Source organism: Leiobunum rupestre, chromosome 1 (assembly GCF_980474605.1).
Source record: "Leiobunum rupestre chromosome 1, qqLeiRupe1.1.hap1, whole genome shotgun sequence".
Classification (NCBI taxonomy): domain Eukaryota; kingdom Metazoa; phylum Arthropoda; class Arachnida; order Opiliones; family Sclerosomatidae; genus Leiobunum; species Leiobunum rupestre.
In genome coordinates this window covers 59,258,380-59,272,961 of record NC_143384.1, presented here as the reverse complement: position 1 = coordinate 59,272,961, position 14,582 = coordinate 59,258,380, and the positions used below count along the sequence as shown (strand labels likewise).

Here is a 14,582-nt window from a genome sequence, read left to right as displayed (position 1 = left end):
AATTTACTCAAATAAAACACTTTTTACTTTTTTTAAATATTATGGAATTTTCCTAATTTATTATCCTTAACCTTATAACCTTAATAAACTAGCAAACTTGTAATAACTAACCTAATTTATTTTATTAATATTTACCTAATTAAACACCCGTTAGCCCAAATAACTTAACTTTACTAAATATTTAAATTTAACTAGATTACTGAATAAACAAAAAACATTTGTAATACTTATTTCAAATTTTTAATTTTTTTCATTTTTCTTTAAAAGCGCTGATTTTAAATCACATAGAGAAAAGTTTGTGTGTTTCAAAAAAATTATCCGTTTCACTGGCAAACTATAGTCAATTTGAATATTATCATTCGGGCATTTTCAAATTATATTGAGATCTACTTCGGCTCGTCATTTTGTTTCCGTTTGGCTTCTACATAATAAAACTCTAAGATCATTTCGTCGAATTTTTCCCCCACTTTCATTCGTGACTCTAACGTAACATCTACAAAATAAAACTATAAGATCCTTTCATCGAATTTCCCCCCAACTTTCATTCGTGACTCTAACGTAACATCTACATAAAAAACTCTACGATCCTTTCATCGAATTTCCCCCCAACTTTCATTCGTGACTCTAACGTAACATCTACATAAAAAACTCTACGATCCTTTCGTCGAATTTTCCCCCACTTTCATTCGTGACTTTAACATAACATCTACATAATAAAACTCTAAGATCATTTCGTCGACTTTTCCCCAACTTTCATTCGTGACTCTAACGTAACATCTACATAATAAAACTCTAAGATCCTTTCGTCGAATTTCCCCCCAACTTTCATTCGTGACTCTAACGTAACATCTACATAATAAAACTCTACGAACCTTTCGTCGAATTTTCCCACAACTTTCATTCGTGACTCTAACGTAACATCTACAAAATAAAACTCTAAGATCCTTTCGTCGAATTTTTCCCCAACTTTCATTCGTGACTCTAACGTAACATCTACATAATAAAACTCTAAGATCCTTTCGTCGAATTGTTCCCCAACTTTCATTCGTGACTCTAACGTAACATCTACATAATAAAACTCTTAAGATCATGCTACCCACTGTGACGTGTCTTATAACGCTCCGTGTTTTAAAGTATTTATACAGGTTAAAGTGCCTCCGGGCGGCGATTTTTATATTATTCTGCTCCTTAAACTATCCCGCTATCGAATTTGGTAGTTGTTTTCTAGTTCCGACCGATTTTTTTCGTCTTTAGGACCGTTTTTCGGTTTGCCGAATTTCACTTTTTTGGGACTTTAGGCCCGATTGGCTTTTGAAACATCTTTTTATTTTAATTCCGCGCGCGCGCGTGAATTATTATTATCATTTTAAATGTCGCAAACACTCGTAACATCATCATTGCGGTCTCGGCTAAGAAGTCACGTGGAAATTGGAGCTCCGACGAAAGGGAACAGTGACTATAATGTAGATCTATCGCTTAGCACCTCTGCAAGTACTGTCTCAGACTCTGTTTCCGCCGTAGATAATTTTGATCAGGATGACCACAGTTCTAACACTATCCTTTGCATTCCTTGTGGTAATCCTGTACGTGTCGATGACGAAACTCTTACTTGCAATGACTGTGGTCAGGTTTTTCACATTTATTGTATTGATATGCCCAAGGAAGTGTTTCACTATATCTGTCAAGATAGTTGTTTGCACTGGTTTTGTTCACTGTGCAATCCTTATGCGGATGCCAAACTTCGGGAAGTCGCCGAACTACGAGCTCTGTCAAAAAAGGTGGTGTTAATTGAAGAAACTCTCCAAGCGTATCAATCCGAAGTTGTTGGTAGTTCCTCATCTACTAGGATAAATTTCGACGACATTAACTCAAAGATCAACGACATGCATATTGCCAACGTAAATGACCGTAAAAACCTTGCTAATCTTCAGTCAAAGTGTTCTATTCTCGAGGAAACCATCGCCTCAACATTTTCTACTTTATCTAAAGCCCAAGATGACCTCTTTGGGGCCTTCTCGAACAACCAACGCTCGATTGACATGATTTCGCAACGCCTCAGTGCCATTCCTGAGCAGCTGACCAACAGCGTTACCTCGATGGAGACTTCTTTGTTGAAGTCATTATCCATTAAAATAGACCAAATGTCTTCTCCGGAAGTTGCTGAACGGTCACCGGGTGATATGATAGAAGCAATTTCACAAAATAATCGTCGTTTTAACGCTATTCTTTTCGGTTTAGCGGAAAATTTACCTCCCGAACGTGAAATTGGTATAATGGTTGATCTTTTCACGGCTAGTCAGGCGCCTTCTACGACGCAGTTTTTTCGCCTTGGGCGTCAGCCGTCACCGAATTCACATCCCAGACCTATTAAGATCATTTTCCAAACGATCTCCCAGAAGAAAGCTTTCTGATTTAAATTATACTGTTTAGAAATAGTTGAAATATTCAGTCCCAAGTATTTTCTTTTTTAAAAAGCGCTTGAGTCGAGTAGCTAACATTTATATTGTTACATGTACATTGGTTAAGAAGCGACAGTAAATGAAAATGCTGGGGGCTATTAACTTCGTTTTGAGGATAAATATGTCGTATCAGTTCAAAGACTGTCATAGGCTGGGAACTTAAGAATCACTCTTTCAGAAATTTATGATGACAAGATTTATTTCTATAACCGTGCTTTTTTGACCAAACAAAACTAAATTTCGTTCCTTTTTAAGATTGAAAGTCGGCCCGACAACATGTAAGAGTCAGGTCAAAGGTCCATTGGACATTAAGGATCAGTCGACAGAATAATTTGCCCTAGGATCGAATTTTCTGCAAGGTACGCGGTCAACCAACAATTTCTTAGTTTTTTTTTAAATTAGAAAATGCGTTTAACGAATAACAAAACTGGTATTATCAGTTTTTGAAGTTGTTTTCATCTGCAAGCCCAGAAAAAAACATTGTTTCAGCTTTTCATTATACAGGAGACCGTATTAGAGGTACTGAGATGTCTAGATGCTACCCTGTTTAGTACGAGTATCACCTCACTTTTAACGGTAATTTTTTTCTAGGATTAGTTTACTGGTCTAACCGAATTATTTGAGCAAGTGAAATTAAGTCTCAACATATTAAAACTTTAAATATAATTAACATTTCATTCGATAGTGTTTATTTAATTAATATTAAAAATATTGAATTAAAAGGCGTTGCTTAGTTATCTTATAATTTGTTATATCTTCTAACTCACAAGAATTAAAGCGCTTAAATGAGGTTAAACCCTGTACTGCAGTTTTCCGTTGCTATAGCGTAGTATTTAATACCCATCGATATAGGGGCTGCGCGTTTCTTGATCATCTAAGCTTCGTTCAGTGTTTCTAAGAGCAAATAAGCTTGAAAAATGTGGCAGAACGCCTACTTTTAAGGAAGTTGCTGGAAAACGTAGATTATCACCGTACTCTTTAGCTACAGAATAGAACATTGGAATTACCTTTTTGAAGTATATTTCGTTATGTCTGATTTCAATTTTTCTTTCTGAACTACGCCTTTGTTTTTGATTCCTTCTTTGTTCAACTCATTCAAGAGATCTTTGAATGGACCCTCTTTCTCTAGCAATTCTTCGTATGTCCCTTGGCCTTCAATTTTACCATTATCCATCACGTATACAACATCGAAATGCGGAAGAAGAGACAAATTGTGGGTTACCACTATTCTCGTCTGAGCCAAGTTATAAAAATGAAGTTATTCCATGAAAGTTTGAACACTCATGTTATAATTGATAAAATAATCATAATGAAATTTTACTAAAATAATTGTCGCTTTACTATAAGGTGCTGTTTATCCAAAAGCTTATTTCAAAATAATGCTTAGTTTCACAAGTGGGTACCTTGAAACTGCCCCTCTCGAATAAGGTCCTCGACTAGGCATTAATCCAAGTTATAAGTAATTTCTTGGGATAGGGCTTAATTGGATTAAAATATTAACTATAAAATTTCCTTTTTTAATTGACAAACACAGTGAGCGTTGACTCCGCTATGAATTTATTTTATATAGTGCTTACAAAGTTGAATCATTGCGGAATTTCAGATAAGTTTTAGATTTTTTCCCTCGGGTGTATCCGGGATTAAAACTAATTCAATGAGTGAACGGTGTCTGCAATGTAACCCTAAACATAGTATAAAATACAAAATGTGTAACTTACTTTATTTTTAAGAAGTCCATTGGGTCCAATCACCCTCTCGAATAAATAGTTAGCGGTGTTGGTGTCTACTGCACCCAAAGGATCGTCCAACAAGTAGATGTCTCGATCCAAGTAAACGGCTCTGGCTAAGCTCACTCGTTGCTTTTGCCCCCCACTAAGGTTAATTCCCTGCAAAAATATTTAAAAGTTAACAAACAATTCAAGCGATATTTGTAGTTAAGATGTTAGGTTTTGAACATGGTTATTATACAGATATAACCAAAAAGAACATACTTTAAACTAAAAATATTCGGCCGATATTCTTAGCGCAGTTAATTATATAATTGTTTTTGATAAGCTTCAATTGCATTTAAATTTTCAGAATATTTCAAGAGTCAATACAAAATGTACATTAAAATTTTTTGCACTAAATTTATAATGATTTGGTGGTCGCTGTTAATTAAAAGGTAATACATTGTACCTTTTAATGTTCAAACTATTAGTTTCATTTTTGTTTCAAAGATATAAAGTGTGTTTCATAGAACTCTGGCAAAAATTAACAGGCGTGTATTATGGGTAGCAAGGTCTGAAAAAGTTCCTAAGAAACCGTATACGAGTAATTGACCGTCAAAATTGACCTCCAAAACATCGATAAACTCGCATATGTGCAATTTCTAATATGCCTTGAACCCAATAGTTTTATCTTTTTCGATAAAAAACAAAACTTGTATCAAAAGTACGATGATAAAATGACAGAAGTAAGCTACGAGTAGAAATACGTTTTAACAAAAACAAGATACTTGTAAGTGACTACGCCTATTAAAAAAGGTTATTATTTAATTTATTTTTATATTATTATAATAACATAATTAAAAATTTAACACCTTGTGAGGCGTTTTGGAACGTATCCAGCTCATCTCCGTGTTTTTTTCCCGAATGCTAGTACACTCAATGTCACCCCGAGAAATGTTTTTAGTCGAAAGCTTTTGTCTATACCACAGTCATGTACTAATAGTTTTTTATGGAAGGGTATGATGCTTAAATTTGCCATAAATTGAGGGGACACAATAATTAAATTCACATTTCGTATCTTAAACCTGCTATGATATGCAGAATATGCCGATATGCATCTTATGTATAGACTCGCTCAGGGAAATACGGTGGTAGCGCGGCGCTTCTATCGGGAGCACTTTCCACAAAGAAAGCTTCCAAATAAACAAATAATCAAGGCGGTTAAAAGGCGCTTAAGGCAAACTGTAAAACTACAACCAACGGAACATGTTACTGCAGAAAGAGCCTTTCCAGTAGACTTGTAGGAACAAGTATTTAGTATCTTCGAGGATGGTCCTAAGACAAGTACGAGGCAAGTTGGACGTCAATTGCGAGACGACCATATACTTGTCTGGCGTATCCTTTGAGGACACCAGTACCACCCATTCCATTTACATAAGGTACAATCTTTAAATGAGGCCGATTATCCAAGACGGGTAGAATTTTGTCAGTCCTTTCATACGTCAATTGGTTAAATACGCTCCTAGTTTCTGACGAGGCTAACATTTTCCGTGACGAAATCTACAATTTATATACTCGTCATGATTGGAAGCAAGAAAATCCGTTCGCGACTACCGTTAGATCATATCAAGTGCAGTTAAGTCTCAAACTATGTTGCTGAATTGTTAACCACCATTATATTGGACTTTATTTTTTACCACCAAGACCAACTGGTGAGTCTTACTTAACCTTTCTTCAAGACACTTTACCAGAGCTACTTGAAGACGGTAAGACAATGAATGTCGTTTATGCACGATGTAGCACCGCCTCATTTTCGCTTTCGGGTTAGAGCTAATCTTGATGCCGAGTTTCCTGAGAGGTGGATAGGTCGAGGCGGAACTGTTGCATGGCCAGCCACATCTCCTGATTTGAACCCTTGTGATTTCTATCTTTGGGGTCATATCACGGATTTTTTTTACAAGACAGAAGTTTGAGACGTTGAAGACCCACGTCAACGCATAATTGACACTTGCGACACAATCCGTGATAGGATTAGCAGAAACTAATACCTAATACGATTTTATAACGAAAAAATCGTGAAAAAGTTATAATGACGAGGCAGAATTCTATAATAAAACTTGAACGTTTATTAGTATAACATCATAAAAGAGTAACACGGTGAATGATAAAATCACAGTAAAATGCGACCTTTTAACAGGACCGCTAAAACATTTATACACTGTTATAACACTTTGTACTGACATCGGTATTCTCCAACACCCCTTTTCGATGATAACAAATGAAACCTAGTTTAAAGTTTAGAAACGCTGTCCTGGGACCCGGGAGTGGCTTGGTCAGGACGTCGGCAATCATCTCGTCGATTGTCCCCTTCTCTTAAAGATCTCTTAGAAGGTGATGTTTCACATCGCTTTGTTTGGTAGGACACTGCATTTCTCGGATAGACTGAGTTTCATGCAGCCCTGGTTGTCCTCATTAAGAGTCATCGGTTTCGCAACTGGAAGGCCAAAGTCGTCTAAGAGTTGATGAAGCCAGAGCAGCGTGGGCTGCAGCTACATACTCTGCTTCTGTGGACGACAACGCAACTGTACTTGGTTTGCTGCTGGACCAGGCCACAGTCACGCCTCCCAGCTTAAATAAATATCCACTACTTGATTACCTGTTCTAGTGATCCCCAGCCCAGTCAGCATCCACGTAGCCGAGGAGAGCTTGATCAGGATCTGATAGAAATTTCAACGAAAAGTCAAAAGTATACTTAAGATACCTCATGACTCGCTTCACTGCTGCCCAATCTCGCTCCCATTGTACTGACACCTTCTGGCTTAGGGTTGAAATGCTGACTGCTATGTCGGGTCTGGAGACTCTTGCTACGTGGAGATGAATGCCATTGCTTTCCGATAGAGACTGTTCTCCGGCAGCTTGTTATCTTCCTCTGGCAACTTGGTGTAGGCTAGGTCCATCGGTGTCACTGCTGGGTTAGCATCTGAAAGCTAGTTCGAGCAAGTTCCGGATTTTCATGGGCTGATGAAAAGTGAAACTCCCATCTTTCATAGTATGACACCTCTCCTAGATCCTATATCTCAAAGTAATTGTTGAGATTGGTTCGAAGTACCTCTAGCGTTGCCAATTGAGGACTGACGGTAAAAAGATCATAGACGTAAAGAAGGATGTATGTCCAATGACCATTGTCCTCTCTCGTGCCATAGAGCCCAGGATCTGACTTGCTTCTGGTGAACCCCTCCCTGAGGAGAGCTTCATTAGCTTTCTGGTCCCAGGCTCTGGCAGATCGCTTCAGACCATAGATAGTATGTTTTGGCTTACATACTTGGTGTTCATCTCCAGGTTTGATGAAACTAGGTGGTTGTTCCATATACATGTCCTCCGAAAAATCGTCATGGAGGAACGCAGTCTTCCGGACAAAGTGTATGCCCATCATCTTTTTGCTTGCAGCGACGCCCAAAAGGACCCATATAGTCTCAATCTTTACGACTGGTGCAAATTTCTCATCGTAGTCTTTTCCGTACTTTAGAAGATTTCCGACCTAATCCACCTTCGGTTTGAAGACCCATTTGCAGCCAATGGTTCTCTAGTCTACTGGGAGTGAAATTAGCTCCCAAGTATCTCTTTCTTCTAACGAAGAAATCTCTTACTCCGCTACAGCAACCCGGTTGGATTTATGCCTCTCTGGTAACTTAATGACGTCAGACCAGCTGGATCATTATCTGATACAGACTACGGATTTACAATACAGTCTGACAGGTGGAACTCCCATGTTCTCTCTCTGGGATACTCTGGGTAATGGTTGATCTTGTTGTTTAATTGGTGGTTGTTCGGTTGCCCCTGGTTCTGGCTCTGTAGGTATAATCTCTGGACAAGCTGATGACTTACTCTCAAGATCTTCCTCTAGGACTTCCGGAATGACCCCTGCATCTGCTGTATCCCGTCGATCTGACTCCAGGCCTGTAGTGTAGACCCCCCTCTGGGACCTTCATCGAACTGGACACTTCTGGAGAAAATGATCTTATTCTTCTTTGGAATTAGAATTATGTACCCTTTACTGGCGGTACTGAAGGAAATAAGAATTTAAACTTGCCCCGTTTCGCCTTGTGAACGTATGCAAACGACTTCGACCCGAAGACTTGAATATGGCTCAGATGTGATTTGACACCATTCAATATTTCATACGGAGTGTTGTCGAGGACGCTGGTTGGCAGTCGATTCTGAAGGTATGTCGCAGTTATAACAGCTTCTCCCCAGAATCGCTTGTTTAGATTGGCATCCAACAGCATATATCTTGTCATTTTTTGCAGAGATCGGTTCTTTCTCTCTCCTAAGCCATTCTGTCAAGAAGTAAAAGGTACTGTTAACTGATGTTGAATACCTTTTTGTTTCAAAAAATCTTTGATGGCTTCATTAACGTATTCCCCCCCATTGTCAGTTCGTATGATCAATGGATGTCGGTGGAACTTGCTTCTGACAAATGCGACATATTCCCGGAAACGATCAAGATCTTGGCTCTTGTTCTTGATCAGGAACGTCTCGGTATATAGCGAAAAATCATCCATGAAAATGACCAAGAAGTGGTGACCACTCGTCGCTCCTGAGTCCATCGGACCGCATACTTCGCTATGAACAAGATCCATAATAGCCTTCGTCTTCACTTCAGTGGAAGTAGTCAATTTTCTTTTTATGCAGGCCTCACAGTACAACCGTTCCTAGCAATCCCTTAGTGATATACCATCAGCTAAGCCTTTAGGTTTTCATGGAGTTGATTCTTGATCACCACTGGGACCCAGTGCCCCATCCTCCGATGCCAGTGGTGAACACACCCATTAGGAGATTCGGTTTAAGCTCTCCTTACAGACTCTTGGTATTTGAGACGATACAGATGTTTATCCATCTCTGCTGTAGCTACAATCTCTTCCCCTTCAATGATGGGACATCCTTCACCCTAAAAGAAGAATTTGAGACCTCTCTGAGTGAGCTTATGAATAGATAGTAGACTTCCCTCTTGATGAGGAACGTAGAGTACGTCAGTAACCTCGTTGTTCTCAATGTCCCTGATTAGAACTGGACACTGCAGGAATCCATAGCCAATACCCTTCCCCTTGATAACTGACTTGTCAGCTAGAAATACGTCTTGTGACTTGCGTTTGAGCACCTCGAAGAATGAGCGATCACTGGTCATGTGACTCGTCGCTCCTGAGTCGACATACCAGTAACCTTTGCAGAAAGTTTGCAAAGGAGTGCTTTGTTGTTGCACTTATTCAGGAGCCTTGGGTTGTCAGAGGCCAGATACTTGATCTCCAAAGCGCAGGTAATATATTCTTCGATTATAACTCTGCTACTCCCAGAGCTTGTGTGTTGATACGCAGGGGTCTACATGCCCTTCCGCTCTTACTACATACATCTAGGGATATTGCTCTAGGGTCAAAATTACCACCTCCTCTATTAACGGGGAGGTTGAGCTGACTCTGGCATCAGCATACTTCCCATATGACGATCCTCTTCCCCCACCCCCGCGGTAGGTAGCCAGTCTCGTCAACCACTGCGAGGGGACGGGAAAGAGGCTGGTCATTGGCTGTGATACTAATGCTCAGACTGCAATCAGCGTGGAAATGAGCTTGTAGAATATCTAGTTAGCACTAAGCTTAATATTAACAACATGAACAATGAACCAACTTTTGATAAAATTAACAGAAGTGAGGTCATTGATCTTACACTGTGTACAGAAAATGTCGCAGAATCGATGACTGACTGGCATGTGTCCAAAGAACCGTCTCTGTCGGATCATAGACACATTTGCTTCAATGTCTTGGTCAAACTCGTAGTGGCTTGTATTGAAGTTCGTAATCCCAGACGTACAAATTGGTCTGGTTATAAGGAAGATTTAAGTTTCTTTTTCAAGGATGATAAGCCAAAGCTTTCATCCGTATTGGATTTCGATTTGGCTATTGGTGGAATGCAACATGCCATTAGGATTAGGTATACAGTCAGTAAATCATGGGGCCTTAGTCCCAGAGTTGTATACTGGTTTTATATTATGATCATCAGACCAATTCTGTCCTATGCAGCTGAGGTCTGGTGGCCAAGGGTTACTTTAAAAACTGCGCAGACTGAACTGCGCACCCTGCAAAGGTTAGCCTGTATTGGCATTACTGGAGCTATGAGAACAGCCCCAAGTGCTTCTCTAGAGGTTCTCCTGAACATCTTACTCTGCATCTTTTCATAGAGGAAGCTGCTGCTTTTGGTGCCTATAGGCTTAACCAAAATAATTGATGGAAGGCTAATAATTGGGTAAATAGTCACACCAAAATCTATCATGATATTTCTTATCATTTACCCTAACTTAAGATCGGTTCTGACATCTCGGCTGCTAAATTACACTTTAGCAAGCCCTTTGAGGTTAACTTCCCGAGCCGCACAGATTGGGCTAATATTACCCTCGGTGCCAGAGGTGAGGTGGTTTGATTTACCGATGAGTCTTAGACCAATTCTGGTACAGGCGCGGGGACCTACTGCCTTAATAACAACTTTGGTTTTTACGAAAGCCTAGGGGAATACGCTACCGTTTTCTATCTGCTTCTGGGCCAAATACTGTTCGGAAAAGAAGCATCGTGGGAAGGTTATCCAAATCTACACGGATAGTCAGTCCATTCTTAAAGCTTTTAACTAGTATAGTATCACTTTTAAACTGGTTCTTAGCTGCTTAGATCTTCTTTCTGACCTTGGGATGTACAATAAAGTTTAACTTTATTGGATACCTGGTCACAAAGGGCAGTATGGGAACGTGAAAGCTGACGCCTTGGCCCAGGAAGGTGAAAGAGCTGGGTTTAGTTGGCCTGAATCTGCTCTACCCATCCCCGTGGCCTGGTACGCAGCCTGGTCTCCAAGTATATGTCGTATCGTCAACTCAAGCTTTGGCTTGAGATGGATGGTCAAAGGCAGGCCAAGCAAAATAGTTACTCTCGCTCTCTTAGACGAATATAAGATTGGTAACTGGCCTACTAACAGGGCATTGCCAACTTAACAGACACCTAAATCTTATTGGTGTCAGTGATAACCCAATTTGTAGAGCTTGTCTAGCCGAGGAGGAAACTGCCTCACTTATTCTTTGTAGCTGCGACTATTATGCGGCTCAAAAGTTGGAGCATCTTTGTATGCATCGGTTGGAGACGCATGACTTCTTCAACATCCCGGCCAAACAGATTTTTAACTTTGGGTCGGAAATAGGTCTTTGTACCTAAAGTCATAGGTTGGGGGTTGCACAATGGAGCTAAGGTCGAAGTGCATGGCTTGCCACCCCTTTCAATAATTATAATACTAACCTTGGGATTTCCGATTGGAAACCATTAATAAATTGTTTCCACGAGCTGATGACCCTGTCATCTCTGCTGGCGACCTAAGAACTACATCACTGGTCTTTTCTGTCCCCTCAACGGTTTCTGGGAAGCTTTGAAATTCTTGCAGTCCACCTTGAAGTGCCCTTACTTACCGCAATGGAAGCAGCATCCCTTATTTCTGCCAGGCTTGGATCGATGTCTGTCGGCTGTGGATTTCATAGCTTTACCCGCATCACCACAGTCGCTTTTCATCCTTTCCTGACGTCTGTTGGATTTGCCGATCAGCTTACATCGAACAAACTCCAACATGAGTTCTGCTTCCGGTCGCACCTACAAAGCAGTGATGATAGTGTCATAGGTTTCAGGAACACCACCGAGCAACATACATGCGACGTAACTGTCCTGTACGTTCTCACCGATTCCGCGTAGACGATCGACGATATCCAGCATTTCTGAGATATATTGCTGCTTGCTCTGACCTTCCTAAAGTTTCATCTTATGAACCTTTCGTAGGAGATATAATTTACTTGTCATGTTAGCCTGACTGACTCACCCAATCCGCTGGCACCTCCTTCGCCGGTTTAACTTTCTCAACGACCTCCTACAGGTTGCCTCTTGACAACAGCACAACCACAAATGGTAATTCGTCGTAGTCAACTTGGTGGCCCATGTCTTCATTTTTCCCCTGTTGCCATAGCCAAGGAAGCTGACTATACCATCGAATTTGTAAAACCAAGCGTTTGAATGCTGTCCGCTGTTAAAGCTGTAGAACAAGTCTGTTGATACAGAGGCTCGGTTACACGGACTAGGTAGCTTTACAATACATAATACATAATTACCGCAGTGTAATCGATGCTGAGCCTATAACCTGGTAGAATTCACAGCAACAAATTGCTAGTACAATTGTTTAACGAAACTGCCCCTGGAAGATAATAACTGATTTTACTATCGTGATAATGACGAGGCAGAATTATATAATAAAACTTGAACGTTTATTAGTATAACATCCTAAAAGAGTAACACGGCGAATGATAAAATCACAGTAACACGCCACCTATTTAAAGGACCTCTAAAAACATTAATACACTGTTATAACACCTTGCATTTTGAACTGCCGGTGTTTATCCGCTGACATCGGTATTCTCCAACAATCCGAAGCCCGCCAGAAATATTTTTTTTTCGTTCGAGAATCTTTCCGAACCCGCAACCAAGCTTGCCCACAAGCCAATGGGGTCATTTCGAACAACTTTTGTAAATACAATGATCCATGTAATGTGGTTAGTTAACAGTACGTATAACCTCTGAGAAACCATAAAACAAATAAATGAATGATTTACTGTGTCTCTTGGTAATTAAATCACCTTGTCATAATTTTAAATCGTAACGATAGCCTACTTCTAAATGCGAACTCTTAATAAGCTTTGTGTTGTAGAAATATTTATTTTCTTATCTCGTAAGACGATTTAAAATTCAAAGATCACGAATTTTTACCCATATTAAACTTTTAGTTCTGGAGACATCTTGAAAAATTGTCACACAAGACTGTAGTCCGAAACATTGAAGACCTACGACAACGCATTATTTAACGCTGTGAAACTATTCGCGACCGAAACGGGTCTAGATGACGCAACGGTGCCAAACCGTATAAGGGGTCTAATTACGTCAATTTTCTGTTTAAGTTTCTAACTTGCTAGCTTTCACAGTGCATTAAATTTGACCTCCGACGAGTAGTTCCGCCCGCCACCGTTAGGGAGTGTATCGATAGTTTTCGGTCGCGAAATCGTACACTCTTAAAAGAAATTGTTCAAAGTTGAACAATTTAGTGTGCAAAGGCTCACCACAACAGTAGCACGTATTATTGTTCAAGTTTGAACGCGATTTATTGCGTGCTACATCGCACACTAAGACGGTGTTCAATGGTGATCACTTTTTGTGGAATGTAACACGTTTAAATGTTCAATAGTGAACGGTTAGCTTGACTCAAATAACCGATTTGGTTGGAAGATTTGGTCACCAGGTGTGCAAGAACAAACGAAATGGTTGGCATTATTAAACGTATTAGTTACCTAAATCAAACGCATTAGTTGGCATTATTAAACGTATTAGTTACCAAAATCAAAAGCAGTAGTTGGCATTATTAAACGTACTAGTTACCAAAATCAAACGCATTAGTTTTCCAAATGACACGTATTAGTTGGCAGAATTACGCGCATTAGTTGGCAGTATTAAACGTATTAGTTACCAAAATCAAACGCATTAGTTGGCAGAATTATACGCATTAGTTGGCATTATTAAACGTATTAGTTCGCAGAACCACACGTGGTAGTTGGCAGAATCGCACGCATTAGTTAGCAGAATCAAGCGATAAAATTGGCACAATAAAACGTTCTAACTGGCGCAATCGTACATTTTGTTTGCTGAAATAGGACGCTTATTTAGCAAAACCACACGTTGTGGTTAGCAAAACCTAACGTTGCTGTTAACATAATCGCACGCTGTGCTTAGCAAAATTAATTTTCATTGTTGACTAAATGGAACGCAATAGTTGGCGAAATAAAAATTTCAAGACATTTTAACCAATTCGTGAAAAAAACGAAAGTGCCTTTGACAGCCGAAGTTAGTTTCGTTATTTAACAAAATTTTTAAAATGTCTCTTGAACATGCCCGTATATTGTAAAATTGTCTTGTTAATTTGAAATATGTTATTCGGACGCCGTTAGTTGTGAAGCCAAATTCAGTCGTAACTTAAGTTACGACTGAATGACGTATTTCAATACGACTAGGCCTCTCTTGAAAGTCCCTTTAAGTAATTTTAACGATAGGTTCCTTAGATTGAACATTAGGGTGATAATTTATTTTGAACCTAAAATATTATAAATACATGATTAATTGATATTTTAATGTTTTGATATCGATTTACAAATTAAACAATATTTACTTATTCAATTTTAAGAAAGTTTGTTTATCGTATTTATGATAGACGTTGACACATTTTTACAATGAATTTTAAATACAACTTTTTGCAAATATTCCATTGTCTTCGATAGTTTCTTTGAGTACTGCAATTGGAAGGT

General features: G+C 39.3%; 2 protein-coding genes across 2 annotated transcripts in view; both read right to left on the bottom strand.

The window, feature by feature from the left end:
• LOC149963391 (ATP-binding cassette sub-family C member 1-like) overlaps nucleotides 1-14,582 on the bottom strand; it is a 60,537-nt gene that overhangs the window by 15,965 nt on the left and 29,990 nt on the right. The window contains exons 16-18 of the mRNA XM_090166788.1: nucleotides 4,178-4,345; nucleotides 3,467-3,693; nucleotides 1,958-2,225 (exon numbers count right to left, since the gene is read on the bottom strand). Of these exons, the coding sequence (XP_090022914.1) occupies nucleotides 1,958-2,225; nucleotides 3,467-3,693; nucleotides 4,178-4,345 (663 nt within the window). The remainder of the gene's footprint in view (nucleotides 1-1,957; nucleotides 2,226-3,466; nucleotides 3,694-4,177; nucleotides 4,346-14,582) is intronic.
• LOC149963392 (uncharacterized) lies at nucleotides 11,625-12,311 on the bottom strand. The gene is made up of 3 exons (XM_090180487.1): nucleotides 12,062-12,311; nucleotides 11,895-11,991; nucleotides 11,625-11,838 (listed from the first exon to the last, which is right to left on the bottom strand). The coding sequence occupies exons 1-3, from the start codon at nucleotides 12,184-12,186 to the stop codon at nucleotides 11,653-11,655; spliced, it is 408 nt and encodes a 135-aa protein (XP_090036613.1). The 5' UTR covers nucleotides 12,187-12,311; the 3' UTR covers nucleotides 11,625-11,652.

Coding starts and splice junctions, on each gene's coding strand:
- LOC149963392 (XM_090180487.1), bottom strand. CDS start 12,186: ATGAAGACATGGGCCACCAAGTTGACTACGACGAATTACCATTTGTGG. Junction 11,992..12,061: donor AGGAGGTGCCAGCGGATTGG/GTGAGTCAGTCA, acceptor ATGAAACTTTAG/GAAGGTCAGAGCAAGCAGCA. Junction 11,839..11,894: donor ACAGGACAGTTACGTCGCAT/GTATGTTGCTCG, acceptor ACTGCTTTGTAG/GTGCGACCGGAAGCAGAACT.